We start from the raw sequence: 13,165 nt of genomic DNA on the forward strand, positions 1-13,165 counted from the left end.
GACAAGTGAACGGATTTTAAGCTTCCTATTCTTTTACATTTTCAATATTTCCAGAGTTATTTGTTTTCAGTAGAAAAAATATTAATTCCTGCCACTCAAATATATCGGGGAAAAAATGAATGACACAAAAATCGAATGACATCGAAAGGGATATACTATTATATTCGTGTGTATTTACTTTGCGTGTATTGTCTTAACATGAAATCTCTTGCGTGTTAAAATATTTCAATGGATATCTCCATTTTTTGTTACATAATCACGCAGCTGACGTTCAGACATCTCTAAAATACTAGAAACTTGCGTCTTTCGCACCATCCGCTATCGTAATAGAAACTTTCAAATTCGACAGAGCAATACAAAGCACGTGTCACGTAAAATAACAAAATAAAAAAGGAATTTGAGGTAAAAAAATAAAAAAAGAAAACTTTATTTTTTTTCTAACATCAATACACTTTACAATCTACTTCCGAACTCTAGGCGTGACTTTCTAAGACTGACTCTTATGATTTTACTTTCGATCGGATCCGATTACTTTCTTTTGTCATCCCTCAACATCCCCACCGTCCATGCATTTGCTAGGCGTCCGGGATCGTTGCCACGTGCTCTTTCTTCTAGAACCTTCGGTGGAAGGACCGTTGGGATGTTGATGGTTCATTAGGCACTTCAGCGATATACATTGTCGCCGAGTGCCGCCACATCTTTATCTCTATCGTCAGTCCGTCGGATTTGAAGTATGCCGGTCGTGACACACGCGAAAAGTGACTGACCAAAAAAGAACTGAATGTTTTGACGACATTAAGAAACTGCAGCCTTGTATTTCAGCAATATCATACCAGCAATAACAAATTTTGAGAAATATCTTTATGTTCTATTCCTGTGGCGTACTTTGGATAACGCTAATCCCGGCGACACACTAAATTTTGAAATCCATACGACTGATTCTACAGAAGCGGGGATTCTACAGCAGCGATTTCGCTTGCACAGTTGTTCATTTAATTTTGAATTGTAAGAAACCTCAAGTATGTCAGAGGACATAGTGATATTGCTACAAAAGCGACTAGACAAATAGAGAGCTACATGTGATTTTATCGTATTTTTTTAACCCTTTCGCTTCGGCAATCCAGTCCGCCGAAGTACTGTCACTGAACGGAAACGCGCGCCAGAAATACGCACAGTGTGCGTGGCTACTGTATATACGTTTTCCTAAGTCTTAAATAATAATAATTCTTGTAAGAACCGTATACGAAATATCGTTTCACTGTCAATGGATTTAGTAGATTTTTTAGCATGAAACAATATACGATTTTGATGTTGTTTCAACAACGACTAACTTAAAGAAGTGATTAATCCAATATGTCAATAAAATCAAGGGAAAATGTTCTGTCGATAACGAAAAAATATATTAATGACCACAGATAGCATTTGTATATGCATCATTTTTGTCAAATTTTGTCTTCAAAACACAACTTTGGACAATACAAGAACTAGATATTAAGTTTTTAATGTTTTTAATATTCCTATTTTATCTACTTTTGCTAAAATACATTAAACACATTTCAATACTAAACTAAAGATCTTTAAACTTAAAAATGACTTTTGCTTATTCCCATGTCACAAACAATTGGCTTTAATAATTATCGATCAATACTCTCTTATTCGTAAGCACATCAGCATATTCGATCCATGCAAATTCACGTAAAATGTTACTACTTCCTGCCTTTCGTTATATGTATCTTAATAAATTGTATCTTATTAAATCTTAATAAATATGAGTCTTAATAAAAAGAAGTTACTTTTTACGTAGACCAAACCTAGTTCTATTATTAAGCGCGTAAGCAGATAAGATGAAGATCAAATAGAGGCAAAGCTAAAAAATAACGACTATATATTTTCATGTTTCAGCGTTGAAAACTTATGTGGGTGAAACGATAGAATTGACTGGAGTTCTTCGACAAGAAATGGGCACTTGTTTTTGCATAGACAGCAACAATGTGCCTCCGACAGTCAGCAAACGTTACTCTGTACAAGTTCACTGTATGTATTATTAAGCGCTTATCATAGAGTTATTATACAAATATATTTGCAATTATCATTCTTATATATTATACAAGGTGAATCAGAACACGTGGAAAATATGGCAGAGGTTGATTCTGAATACTGAAATAAGAAGAAAAGTTCATATAACATAATATGCCTAATATGACCTTACGTTCCACTTATAGCATATTTTGCGATGCTAAACATTACACAGATGAACGATTTCTTGGAAAATAGATAAATCGTGCCGGCCTTATTTCCGGACCAATACGCTCTTCGGATCCGAATCCGTTCGATTATTAAATACGGGGACGTTTAAAATCTCTTACTTATAAAATGTTAGTTGACGTGACGATCAAAATTTTCGACAAATCCGTGTAAGCTGTTCGAACAAGATGGACGATCTATGACGCGACGCATTCGCGTTTCCGTAGAAACTGGAACTGGTCGATTCGAGTAATTTCTCTAAAGATAGGTAAGAAAGTACTGTGACACAAAGCAAGCGTCTACTCGAAAACGTTTATACGAAATTTTCTTCTTATTTTAATGCGCTGAATCAGCCCCTGCTTGCCTGGAAGCCGTACTTTCCACATGTCTCGAACTCTATCATACCCATCCACTAGGTAAACAAAATAAAAACCTGCCAAGCACGAACGCAGTATAGATTGTTTTCACCTGTTCGATTCGTGCTAGATTTGACTAAAATACTCATGCGAAGTTATTGAAAATATAAAATCCGAATTAACATCCAGTTTTCAACAACCTGTCTAAAGATACCGCTCACAAACAAGCTATCATTTCTTGAAACAAATATATAAGATTTATTTACGTTATCAATTTTGTTGTGTGTCGAAATACAGCCTACTCAAAACATTCTATGGACCAAACGAAAAAGTTGTTGACATTGATTGTCAACAAGTCCTACAAACTAGGATCTTTCATATTTCTTTTGCTTTTGATAATTAGACACAACCTCCCGCTAGCCGATGAGTCATTCTGCTATATTTGGCTTATCCTTTGTTATTATACAAATTACTGCCATTGTTCACGGCTGACCTACTAATTCGTTTGTTGACTAGACACTACGTTAGATATTTTAATCAAATAAACTTATAATTGATAAAATACTTCCTATCAGTACAATATATGATCTAAAATTTACACATCCTGCTTCAGGGCGACATATCCAGTGAATTAACGGCGCCTGAACAATCCCTTAAAACGAGTAAATCTATAACTTTATTATCTAATTTCAACCTAATATCCAAAAACTGATCAACATAATTTCACTATGCCCAAAAAGCATCGCCTTACAAATGATATTTACGATATTACGATATTTCTTTGCTATATTAATATAGTATTATTTGTTATAGATCCAGACCACCGACCTCGGCCAGGGCAATCAAAATTCGCCTTCGTCATGGTCAATAACCAATATAATATTAACTACGATAGAAACTGTCATTGTTAATTTAACACTAGCTATCACCGCTATAATACGAATGGCCTGTATACATATTAAATAAACTATAATAAATAACTTATTATTTTTAAATACACCTTGTCTTATTTATCTACACTTTCCTTTCTCTTACGACCTACGTCCACCTTGATCTACGCATTGTCACGTAAAATTCGTGATAAAAAAGGAGGAGCGGAGCAATAGCTTAACTTGACTGTCCTTGAAATAAAGTAAAACCCGAGCGAGAACGTAAAATATCTATTGCGGGTAGCCGCAACCGCCGCTTCGAGCTTTTTGCAATCCACTAGCGATAAAAAGTTCGCGTACAAGGTAAATAGCGGGCAAAAGAACGGTATAAAGCATAGAGTATAGAGTATAGTAGCATCGCAGAAAAAGAAAAATCAACAGCTTGCTCGGTCATTGCGCAGCAACAGATCGAGCAACGATACAAATGATCATGGAAGTGCGTTTCTGCTTCCGGGTCTGTTCGAATTATGACGATTTGTCTTTCTGATCTTTCCGACTCGACCGTTGCACCGTTCACTCGACCATCGACCATAAATTGTTTCGAATTTTCTAGAGAACGGACACTTGAAACTACGTGCTTGCGGTACATTCGATAGCCAGGACAGAGGGATCATTCGTGAGCCTATTTTCGTCCTGCGAGACGAGAAAATTATTAGAAATTTCCTGATGCAATTGTACGCGGTTTTATGCAACTTTGATTATACACGTGAACGATATTTGGCACAGAGGAGTAACATTTTCGGGGTAACATTTGCGCACTAATAGGTTCCCACGTAGCTAAAATAAAGCAAAAGTTGCGCGAAATTAACGGATGACAATTGAGAAATTTCTTGGATGAGCTACGTTTATTACGAAATGGTTGGATGCGAGAATCGATATCTGGTAGCATCTAAGTTGTCCGAGAGAGTTTCACGATAAAGGAACAGATCTCTGCCGATACTCTTTATCCGACTATCGTAGCAGATTTGCGTACTTTTGCAAGGTTCTCCAAATTAATACAAATTTCTAACTACCGTAACATCGAGATATTATACATCGTAAGGCAAAGTTAAGGAGAGTGGCGATGACCTCGGAAACGCGAAAAATATCTCAGAAGATAGAATTTTGATGGCGCGAAGGACAAATGTTCGTGATGGTTTTCCCAATAGCGATTCTGATTCTCCCTTGACGTGTCTGCTCGGCGCCACTTCCGGCATCGTGACAACCACCGTAAGCCCTAGGACGCCCTTACAGCCTCCTTTACATCGCATATGCCCTTCTCGCTGTTGATGAAAATCCAATTTGTGAAATTAGACGTTTGCTCGCTTTGAGACAAAGTAAACCGCGTTTCTCACAGGTGTTCGGCAGATGGCGTTGATGAGATATAGTGCAACAAAGTGAAATTTTACGCGCGTAAATCTAACAGGATTATAATGTAACAGAAGCACAACAAAGAGGAAACTTGTGATGAAAAAGGAAGAATATATTACCAACGAAACTCTTTTGCTCCATTTTCTTTCGTAGAATTATATTTCACTTGCGAGTATTATAGCAGGTCTGCCTTTGATACAAAAATCATAAAAGGTTTACGTATCTGCACGTATATTTACGCTGTATGAACGACACTCGAGTATTACACGCATGCATTATCGACAAATAGATCCACGTTCGAGATAAGAGTTCCTCTTTGATACTTTCTTATGGTATAAATAACGAGAAATTATCAGGAAGTATGTAATAACGTTACAGTGAAACTATTCGTACTTGGTTACTTCTACTCGCATGTATAACACATACAACGATATTCTTTGTTGAATCAATAAATAAAATCGCTCCCCAGCGTACGTACAAGACTAGATCTTGAAATATAAGAATCGACGTAACAATAAGACTAGAAAAGTTCGAAATGAAAATAATTCGCCGAAACGGCAAAAAGAGAATACCTGACACAAAAATAACGATACGGTAAATCAGCGTCCCGTTTTAATTTTCATCGATCAGTCGTCCAGTAAGCGAGATGTGTCAAGCAGCAACGGCGACAAGGTAACAGAGACGAAATATTATCGAGTTAACGCACGCGAAGTGGTCGCAGGAATGGTTGACGGGTGCGAGAGTGTAATGCACTTACGTCACGCGAATTTCAGACGAAACAACTGGTGGTGTCACGAAAATTTAGCGTCGCAACCGAATGTGCTAAATATAAAATGGATGGCTGTTGACCGAAAGAAAAATGCTCCACGATACGGTGCCGCCGTTTGTTCTCTTACAAGATTGAACGCCCACGGTCGACCCATTTACCAGACCCTCCTCGTTACACGAAGAGACGAAATCACCAGTGCTATTTAATCGTGCGAGTTATATCACGCGTATCTCGCGAATTATTACACGACAGTGATAATAAGGCAAATCTAATAAAATTTACTTCTCATTAAAAAGTCGTACCAAAACAATTATTTATTAATTGGTTTATTTATTAATTCTTAAGAAGATACATATAAATAAGAAAAAATGGTAAAATTTGATTAGTATAATAAAAGTAATATATGCCTATGATCATTCTAAAATATAAAAAGTGAAATAGTCTTACGTTCATTGGTATATTTTAAGAACACATACATCTTTTAACGATAGTTGCAATGTAACATCATTTTTATATTACACGCAAGGTATGGCAAGTATTCCTGCTCTAAGGCACAATTTGAAATCAACAACATTCAGTTTAACAAATTATAACTTCTATTCGTTTTCCATCATGGAATATCGCGGTGGTGTCTTCCATATTGCACTGGACGTGCGTTGTAATCTACTCCTATCTATATTTTCAAACATTTCAGTTAAATCTGGTGTGCACATTCTTCTATCAAAGAATTTATAGACTGCTTTCTTCGGAATTTATCGTTGCATTGCAAGTTCATTTTCGCGTATGTACGCTAAAATTGATAAAAATTCGAGTACTCCATGCATTATAATGTTTATTAACTCATTAAGTAAAACAACACTTACATTGCGCCTAATGTGGAATTGTACGCCTTGGTCTGGCTTCATCGTCCGATGTGTCGTCGTCAGGTTTACTGTGCAAAACAGAAGTGGACCTTACTGTTTGGAGCTATATTTTGGATAAAATATCGAATGAATAATAGCTTGTGTTTTTATAACAGAAGAATACTTTGATACTGTTTGTAATGTTACCTGCGATGTCATCATCTGAGTCTCCTTCTTTTGTTTCGCTAATAAGATTTTTTTTGCTTTTTCGACAGATCTTCGTGCCAGTTTTTGAACAATGGCTTTTTCTGAAATTTTTTCTTTTTCAAAGGCCTCGATTCTCTTTCTTACGGGCACATTTTTCTTCATTTCATTTTGAATGTCCTGTTTCGTCATGTTTTTATTAGACATTTCCCTTTCACGGGATGGCTCATCTTCTGCGAATAATTCTTCGAACTCGGTGAGTCCAATCGCTTGATTCAGCTGCTGAACCTCCTCCTGCAGAGTTATTGGCGACCGTGATGTAAATTTAGGTTCATTATTTTTTCCTATACTACTAGCCAAGTTTTTATTAATTACTACCGTTTCGTTTGATTTTATTGGTGATAAAGGTTCTACAATTGCGGTAGCGTCCATCATCTTCTGCGTATAAGTAGAATTGATGTCCATCGTGGAATTCATAAGAGGAGTAAATTTCTCAAGTGCATCCTTGCACATTGAAGGATCTTCAATATCATTTCTTGCTGATGGAATTACTGTATCATCAATAATATTAGAATATTTACCCTTCGTGTTTTCACTCCGTGAAAAAGTTCTCTTTATATTACTATCTCTTGTTGTCATTGAAGACTTTGATGGTTCAATCCTTTCTGGCTGTATTGCATCTTCTTTTGAAATTGTTTCGCTTAAAACATTCTTTTTTGTCTTACTATGTTTTGTAGGACCTTTTGCGTTTTTTTCATCTGAACTACTTCTAGCACTTTCCTTTTTTTTAGGTCGGCCTCCACGTTTCCTCTAAAAATTTAGAATATATTTAACAACGTTATAGTAGTATTTATATACACAATGTACATACAATTGTATAAGCAATTAGATTTTGACGCATTAATTAACCGATATCAAACATTATTGGGTACTACATATAAGGGTTAGTATTGATTAGTAACATAAGATATGGGGTAAGATTAAAAGTTTTAAATTTCATCATAATATGGCACAAACATTTACATTACTGTCATCATCAAGAGTTAGCCTTCGTAATTTTGTAACAAGTGACATTGACTGCTGCTTTTTAATATTAATTGCAGCTTTTATTGCAGCCTTTCTTTTTGTTCGGTCAATTGTTGTTTCCAGCACATCCCCAGTTTTTACATCTTTATTTTCTGTTTTATCATGTACTGCTGAATCTGTTACTGTATTATCAGTATTGATAATATCATTTTCTGGGATAGTCTCTTTACGGCGATAACCTTTTTTCTTCAAAACTTTCGGCCTCTTTGTAGTTGAAGGGCCAGGGACTGATTGTGGTATTTCAGCAATTAAACCATGTAAATAATCCAGAGTGTCTTCAAGCTGGTTGTTAATATATTTTTTAACATCCAAGGAATAATTATGTATATTCGATATATCTTTGGTAATCATTTCCTTAATCTCCTTCTTTGATCCAGTATCCATATTTAAAATCTACGAATAAATGATATATATTTAATATATACATTAAACTATACTTTTTAATAATACATACCATAATTTAATATTATGGTTGAAATTATGACGTATATAGCAATTAATACATACACATGTGTTTAGTTCTATTAACTTAGAAGCACATGTAAATTAAAAAAAAAAATATATATATATGAAACAATAATAAAATAATGAAGTAACATTGAGAATAGAATCTAGTTTAATTACACATATGTACCCTTTTAACAATTCCGTTCTTATAAATTTTATTAAATTTACAGTGAAGCTTACAATTACACTAATGCCAATGAATATTAACGTATGCGTTTATTATTACACTAAATAAAAATGAAAGTAATGCAATGAAAAATACAATACACTTTAATGAAAATAAAATAAGTAAATAGCGAAGTATTTATTAATATTATTATATAGCATTATATTATATTATTATAATATTTATTAATATTTACTTACCTTTTACGTTTGCACAAAAACTATAAAATTTTAAATATAAAGAGAGATTTATAACAGAGATAAAGCAAGTCACAGAAATTAGTGTCTTTCAATGGCAAAAATGCGTTAAAGGAAGTGAAACGATAATCTCCGTCTCGCGTCACAAGCGGAACTATGTCAGTTTTGCTCCTTGAAAGTACACGTAGCGGTACATGAGCTAGAGAACATTTCAAATCATGTTGTTGTTTATTTGCTTCGGAGTATCAAGATCGTGAGGACATACATAATATATTAATAAATAAACTCCGGGCAAAACAATGTCGCCGTTACGTTACCGTCGAACCGTCGAACAAAGACGAATTTGAATTCTCCGACTCTCCCCCGACCTGTTTATACTATACCAGTTTAAACGGACGCAATCGTAAAGAGTTCACGAGAGTTATGGATCAGTATCTACGAGTATCTGCCGTCTTTGCGAACATTATCTATAATTATTTATTTAATCATTTGAAAATATACTTGAAGGTTTCAACAACGAGCAATCTTGTCCAATAAATCTCACGATCAACCATCCTCTACACACAAATCCTCTAAAGACATAAGGTTTCATATATTGTATATATATATACATATTATTTCATATATATATATATATATATATATATATATATATATATATATATATATATTTAATTTACATGTGCTTCTAAGTTAATAGAACTAAACACATGTGTATGTATTAAGTGCTATATACGTCATAATTTCAACCATAATATTAAATTATGGTATGTATTATTAAAAAGTATAGTTTAATGTATATATTAAATATATATCATTTATTCGTAGATTTTAAATATGGATACTGGATCAAAGAAGGAGATTAAAGAAATGATTACCAAAGATATATCGAATATACATAATTATTCCTTGGATGTTAAAAAATATATTAACAACCAGCTTGAAGACACTCTGGATTATTTACATGGTTTAATTGCTGAAATACCACAATCAGTCCCTGGCCCTTCAACTACAAAGAGGCCGAAAGTTTTGAAGAAAAAAGGTTATCGCCGTAAAGAGACTATCCCAGAAAATGATATTATCAATACTGATAATACAGTAACAGATTCAGCAGTACATGATAAAACAGAAAATAAAGATGTAAAAACTGGGGATGTGCTGGAAACAACAATTGACCGAACAAAAAGAAAGGCTGCAATAAAAGCTGCAATTAATATTAAAAAGCAGCAGTCAATGTCACTTGTTACAAAATTACGAAGGCTAACTCTTGATGATGACAGTAATGTAAATGTTTGTGCCATATTATGATGAAATTTAAAACTTTTAATCTTACCCCATATCTTATGTTACTAATCAATACTAACCCTTATATGTAGTACCCAATAATGTTTGATATCGGTTAATTAATGCGTCAAAATCTAATTGCTTATACAATTGTATGTACATTGTGTATATAAATACTACTATAACGTTGTTAAATATATTCTAAATTTTTAGAGGAAACGTGGAGGCCGACCTAAAAAAAAGGAAAGTGCTAGAAGTAGTTCAGATGAAAAAAACACAAAAGGTCCTACAAAACATAGTAAAACAAAAAAGAATGTTTTAAGCGAAACAATTTCAAAAGAAGATGCAATACAGCCAGAAAGGATTGAACCATCAAAGTCTTCAATGACAACAAGAGATAGTAATATAAAGAGAACTTTTTCACGGAGTGAAAACACGAAGGGTAAATATTCTAATATTATTGATGATACAGTAATTCCATCAGCAAGAAATGATATTGAAGATCCTTCAATGTGCGAGGATGCACTTGAGAAATTTACTCCTCTTATGAATTCCACGATGGACATCAATTCTACTTATACGCAGAAGATGATGGACGCTACCGCAATTGTAGAACCTTTATCACCAATAAAATCAAACGAAACGGTAGTAATTAATAAAAACTTGGCTAGTAGTATAGGAAAAAATAATGAACCTAAATTTACATCACGGTCGCCAATAACTCTGCAGGAGGAGGTTCAGCAGCTGAATCAAGCGATTGGACTCACCGAGTTCGAAGAATTATTCGCAGAAGATGAGCCATCCCGTGAAAGGGAAATGTCTAATAAAAACATGACGAAACAGGACATTCAAAATGAAATGAAGAAAAATGTGCCCGTAAGAAAGAGAATCGAGGCCTTTGAAAAAGAAAAAATTTCAGAAAAAGCCATTGTTCAAAAACTGGCACGAAGATCTGTCGAAAAAGCAAAAAAAATCTTATTAGCGAAACAAAAGAAGGAGACTCAGATGATGACATCGCAGGTAACATTACAAACAGTATCAAAGTATTCTTCTGTTATAAAAACACAAGCTATTATTCATTCGATATTTTATCCAAAATATAGCTCCAAACAGTAAGGTCCACTTCTGTTTTGCACAGTAAACCTGACGACGACACATCGGACGATGAAGCCAGACCAAGGCGTACAATTCCACATTAGGCGCAATGTAAGTGTTGTTTTACTTAATGAGTTAATAAACATTATAATGCATGGAGTACTCGAATTTTTATCAATTTTAGCGTACATACGCGAAAATGAACTTGCAATGCAACGATAAATTCCGAAGAAAGCAGTCTATAAATTCTTTGATAGAAGAATGTGCACACCAGATTTAACTGAAATGTTTGAAAATATAGATAGGAGTAGATTACAACGCACGTCCAGTGCAATATGGAAGACACCACCGCGATATTCCATGATGGAAAACGAATAGAAGTTATAATTTGTTAAACTGAATGTTGTTGATTTCAAATTGTGCCTAACCCGTCTCCTCTGTGCTAAATATCGTTCACGTGTATAATCAAAGTTGCATAAAACCGCGTACAATTGCATCAGGGAATTTCTAATAATTTTCTCGTCTCGCAGGACGAAAACAGGCTCACGAATGATCCCTCTGTCTTTGCTATCGAATGTACCGCAAACACGTAGTTTCAAGTGTCCGTTCTCTAGAAAATGCGAAGCAATTTATACCAGCAAGACACGCGTCACATATGCGCTAAATCATCTCGAGTTGCTACTTCACCCCATTGAAACAGTCCTCGAGCTCAAAGGACTAAGAGGATAAAACTTCTACCTTTTAGAAGGAATGGAGTTAACTTGAGGATATTTATAGTCGTAATTATATATTGTTATCCCACAATGCTGAACTTGTTCTGGATTGATGCTCTCTCGCACTGCTGCTCACACACACACACACACACACACACACACGCGCGCGCGCGCACACACACACTCTCTCTCTCTCTCTCTCTCTCTCTCTCTCTCTCTCTCTCTCTCATCCATTACCCATCGCACGTTATTCTCATTCACCCAGCATTTGCGCCCATTTACGAAATCGCTGTTGAGAGCTTTAGCGCTGCAAGAAATATGGATACACTGTACACAAAGACGCGGAAAGGCGGAAACCATAATCTGCACCGATTGACAACAATCGTAGCCATTCGAAAAAGGAAAGTCTGGTCCGGCAATAAACAGAGCAGAGAAGAATTTCACGATATTCTCTGGAAAGCTGGCTTGGCCATGCAACGCATCAATTGCATAATTATATTTTAAATTTTCTCACGGCATTCAGTATTCATTTCTCCCAAAAATCGTAATAATACATCTATTACCCGTGTCCATAACGTTTTTAATAATCGAGCGTTTCATTAACATCTTGCCTTACGATTTAAGTTGTAATAGCGCGTGCCATAAGCAACAACATGGTCGGTCACACGTCGAGCCATTTCACGGTTTGGCTGAGCGCTCGAAGTTGTGCAATGTACATCTAATTTTATTTTGCAAGATATCTCATAAATAATTACTACCAATTGACCATTGAGCAAGAAATATTTATTACCTTGAAGTAAATAATAAATCAACACAACATCGACGTACCACGTCTCTCACACGATACTGTAGGTTAAGGGGTGACGCGATTACGTCCGAAGGGTCATTAAACGACGTGTGCTGGTTTGATCGATCAAGAACCTGATCGCTCGAGAACCTCGTATTCAGATATCGTTGTGTGTGTACTTCGGGCACATGAAAGAGCATGAGTGATATTTAAAAAGCATACTATTTAAATTTTCTTGCTTTCGGTGAAAATCAATCACCAAACACATTTTCGGAATTGAGGTGTCTTGCTAGAGTCTTGGTCGAGTAGAACAAGACTAGAAACAATCGTTTGAGTTTTCAAACAGTACGCATTTCTTATTATTATCTTATTTCTTGTTAGTCAGAAGAGTGCGGAATCGTTCCGACAGTCTTACAGTTTGGACAATCAGAACTTCTTCGAGCGTATTCATTCGTTGCGTATCTGTGTATCGGACGGGTAATCATTGCATCGTTACGTTTCAAAATATGATCCAAAGATAGAGAACGAACCGATCGGTCTTTTGTCGGTTTTTCGTCGTTGCATCAAAGGCCTGTACATGACTGAAGGCTGACGCGATGTAATCCAGCCAAATTATTCTCAGAAAAGGCCAACTTC

General features: G+C 35.2%; 2 protein-coding genes across 2 annotated transcripts; one reads left to right on the plus strand and one right to left on the minus strand.

Annotated features, from left to right (window-relative positions):
• Window positions 1–7,616: 7,616 nt before the first annotated feature.
• LOC117213291 lies at window positions 7,617–8,171 on the minus strand. Its single transcript, XM_033458658.1, has one exon. It carries the CDS (start codon window positions 8,162–8,164, stop codon window positions 7,694–7,696), a length of 471 nt encoding a protein of 156 aa, XP_033314549.1. The 5' UTR covers window positions 8,165–8,171; the 3' UTR covers window positions 7,617–7,693.
• A 1,316-nt stretch (window positions 8,172–9,487) lies between these two features.
• Window positions 9,488–10,810, plus strand: LOC117213289 (the record flags this gene model as incomplete). Its single annotated transcript, XM_033458657.1, has 3 exons — window positions 9,488–9,934; window positions 10,148–10,579; window positions 10,664–10,810. Coding segments are annotated over exons 1-3 (1,026 nt in total), but the record flags the coding sequence as incomplete, so codon positions are not given.
• Window positions 10,811–13,165: the final 2,355 nt, after the last annotated feature.

The sequence above is a fragment of the Bombus bifarius genome, unplaced genomic scaffold (genome assembly GCF_011952205.1).
Source record: "Bombus bifarius isolate JDL3187 unplaced genomic scaffold, Bbif_JDL3187 scf7180000008637_frag, whole genome shotgun sequence".
Taxonomy (NCBI): domain Eukaryota; kingdom Metazoa; phylum Arthropoda; class Insecta; order Hymenoptera; family Apidae; genus Bombus; species Bombus bifarius.

Bases quoted from the DNA above. Each gene is read 5' to 3' on its own strand.
- LOC117213291 (XM_033458658.1), bottom strand. From the start codon at position 8,164: ATGGATACTGGATCAAAGAAGGAGATTAAGGAAATGATTACCAAAGAT.